The sequence below is a fragment of the Abrus precatorius genome, unplaced genomic scaffold (genome assembly GCF_003935025.1).
Source record: "Abrus precatorius isolate BTA unplaced genomic scaffold, Abrus_2018 Scaffold1, whole genome shotgun sequence".
Classification (NCBI taxonomy): domain Eukaryota; kingdom Viridiplantae; phylum Streptophyta; class Magnoliopsida; order Fabales; family Fabaceae; genus Abrus; species Abrus precatorius.
The window spans coordinates 2,398,271-2,401,565 of NW_020874291.1; the positions used below are offsets into that span (position 1 = coordinate 2,398,271).

Here is a 3,295-nt window from a genome sequence, read left to right on the forward strand (position 1 = left end):
AAGGAATGTGTTTGAAAAAATCGATAATTTAAGAAATAGTTTTTTAATTTATAATATTTAAATAAAAAAGCCTTAAAAATGACGTTAACATATATCAATTTTATTATTATCCCAAAATTAATTAATTGTTCTTCCGCCAATTCAAGTCGGCTGCGTAGTCTGAGCAAACTCTTGTGTATTTACTGACTAAGGAAACTGTGATGAAGAAAATGAAAGAGTGCAGCAATGGCGTTCTCTTCTTCCCTCACAACCACATGGATTCCGATTCCCCTCTCTTTTTGCTTTCGCCCCAACATCCCAACCTGTTCTTTCCCGTTCTCTCACCCAAACCGAAGAAGAAGAAGCTTTTCCGTCAACGCTGATAACCCCCCGTTCTTCGAACCCGCCGGATTCGGACCCCAATCCGACCCGACCCCTCACTGCCCACCCGGCCTCCGACAGTACGAAACGATGGCCGTTTTGAGACCCGACATGTCCGAGGATGAGCGCCTTTCCCTCACCCACAAATACGAGGAGGTATTTCTCTCTCTTTTCTTTTTCTAAATTAACTTTATTTTGATTGGATTAAACTAAAGCATTGAGGTGTTACTTCCAAATTGGAATTTATATTTTGGAAAGTATCAAAATTTACACATAATTAAAATAAAATATATTTACAGTATGGGATGCAAAATACTCTTTTGTTTGGATTCATGGTATAAGATGTTTTGGAAAATGAATTCACATAGTTGAATCCATTTCCTGATAGTTTGATGCAAGGGGAGCTTTTGAACCACCAAATTGTCTGTTCATTCCTCCATTTTAGATGTTTTGTGAATGCTAGAAGTGACATTCACAATTGGCAATTAAATTGTACAGAGAATATCTGGCATGAGAGTTTCTTATTTTACTTGAAATCTTAAAACTGAGATTAAATTTCAATGTTATAAAATTATTAATAAAGCAAAAGAAGGGGTCCTTGAAAGTGGGTGTGGGTGTAAAAAAAAAATATTGGACATTTTGGGAAAGGGAAAAAAACACTTACTAAGGACTTATATAATAGTGCAACCATCAGTGATGTGCTTCCATTTTTAATGCATATACAATGCAGTGTGGTTTAGTTTAAAAAATAAACTGATCATTCTCTGGTGAAGTTGTAGCTTTACAAGCAAGTAGGTTATGTTTATGTCTGGCAATAGTCTGATCACATAACTCAAAATTGCTGCAACGCGTGCCGATGATTTTCTTGGGGTATGCTTTTTTTCCCTTTTTCAATAAAGATGACTACTTATGAGGAAAAACAGAAAAATAACAGTACTTAGTTGGAAATTGCTTACAAATATGATAGGATTTTTCTTCTTGCAGCTGCTTGTTGCTGGAGGTGGCATGTATATAGAAGTTTTTAACAGAGGAGTTATTCCACTAGCATATAGCATCAAGAAGAAAAACAGGGCTGGAGAGACCAACATTTATTTTGATGGTATCTACCTCCTATTCACCTACATCACAAAGCCTGAGTCCATAAACATTCTTGAGGAGACACTGAAAGCTGATGATAATGTTATCCGGACAATGACCTTCAAAGTTAGGAAGAGGAAATATTAGTTGTTTTGAGCTCTTGACTAGTTATGAGTCAAAAAATGGTTGGGAAGAAAAAGGTATTTATTATGTAACATCTTTTGTTTATCGGATGTTTTTCTCTTTCTATTTGGATTGAGGTATTTTTGTAGCATTGAGTAATTAGATGAGAGGTATTACCATTTACAGCATGTATATTGCGTAGTTTACCTATAGGCCTGTAAATTTGATAATAATATTTTCATTTCTTTATTTTGGGTTCCAAAACTCTTGGAGATTATTTTATCTTTCTCTCATACAGCTCATAAAAGCAGAGGTGGATAAATCAGTTACTGCCACAGGAAACATGTTAGGTTATTTTGATTGTGATAAGTTCTCCCTCTTCTTTGGATTTGTCTTCTTTCATTTTCTGCAATTCTCAATCTCTACATCTATTTATCTTTGTTGTTACTATTCTATAGCTTGTACCTCTGTCCCTGAAGTGTTGCAGAAGTTGTCCTCAGCATTGTGTTGTCAGTTATATACTTAGAACCAAGTTCACGAGCGCAGAATCAGTTATTTTTTCTTGGCTTGTTCTCAACTTTATACTGTTATGGATGGAAAATGTTCATTTGACAGCCAACAGTTACAATCTGCTTTACCTCTGCTTGTAATGGAGTTTGCGGAAACCCTTTTTTCTTTTGCTTTGAGAAAACAAGTTTGAGATTATTTTGTTTTCTGCATTGAAATTCATGTAACTTCTGTGTCACATGGAACACAGACAAAATAGAGAAATTGAATGGGGTGTCATCAGGAGAGTGTAAAAATGATTGAAAAAACAGAACATTGCATATTTATAGTTGTTTATACGGTGTAATTAGTATTCTCATTTAAAGTAAATTATTTTTAATTTCTTAATATGGTCTTCCTTTTTATAATAAATATGTAAAATACTTAAAAGAAATAAAAAATAAAAAAATAGTATAATGAAAAATAATTAATATTATCTGAAACTTTAAAACAAACAAATAAATAAAGATATTTTTTTATGAATAAACAGATAAAAAATAGAGTAAGGACAATACTTTTTTTAAGAAGGTGTTTGCTGTGATATTAATAAATTTGAGAAGATATTTTATACCTTCTTTAGATTAATGGTTGAGATTTTTCTAATATTTTAAAGATAAAAAAATATTAACTTCTTCTTTAATTAAACTATTAATTTTATTATTTATTAATATAAAATTAACAATAAGAATTGTTTCATGTATAAATGAGATACCTAGCTAATAAAAAACAAGTATCAAACCATCTCAATTAGAAGAGGTAGAATAGATTTCACCTTTTAATAAACTGTTAAGAGAGTAAATTTATGTAGAACGCACTAAAAGTTAACAAAGAGTGAAGCTTACTCTCCGTACATAAGAAAGAATTATCTATGTTATTTGAGTATTGAACTATGCGTAAGTTGCTATACAAGGTGATAAACAAAGGGTATGTTTTACGTTGGATTTTCACATATTTTGTTGTGATATAATTGATTTTGCTTCAAACTCATATTTGAGTTAACTTAATGAAATGTAATTTTTGCATTGAGTTAAAATATCTGTACTGATTTTTACTATAAATTTATTTTTAAGATAACATTTCAAAATATAAATTAAACTACTTAAATTACTTTTAAATAAAATTAATTTTATAAAATGAAGATCATTCAAATTAAAATTTTCAAAACGCACTCCTAAACATACACACATTT

At 31.2% G+C, this 3,295-nt stretch overlaps 1 protein-coding gene across 1 annotated transcript; it reads left to right on the forward strand.

Moving 5' to 3' along the window:
* Positions 1-225: 225 nt before the first annotated feature.
* On the forward strand, positions 226-1,584 carry LOC113857932 (30S ribosomal protein S6 alpha, chloroplastic-like). Its single transcript, XM_027490257.1, has 2 exons — positions 226-516; positions 1,345-1,584. The coding sequence occupies exons 1-2, from the start codon at positions 226-228 to the stop codon at positions 1,582-1,584; spliced, it is 531 nt and encodes a 176-aa protein (XP_027346058.1).
* Positions 1,585-3,295: the final 1,711 nt, after the last annotated feature.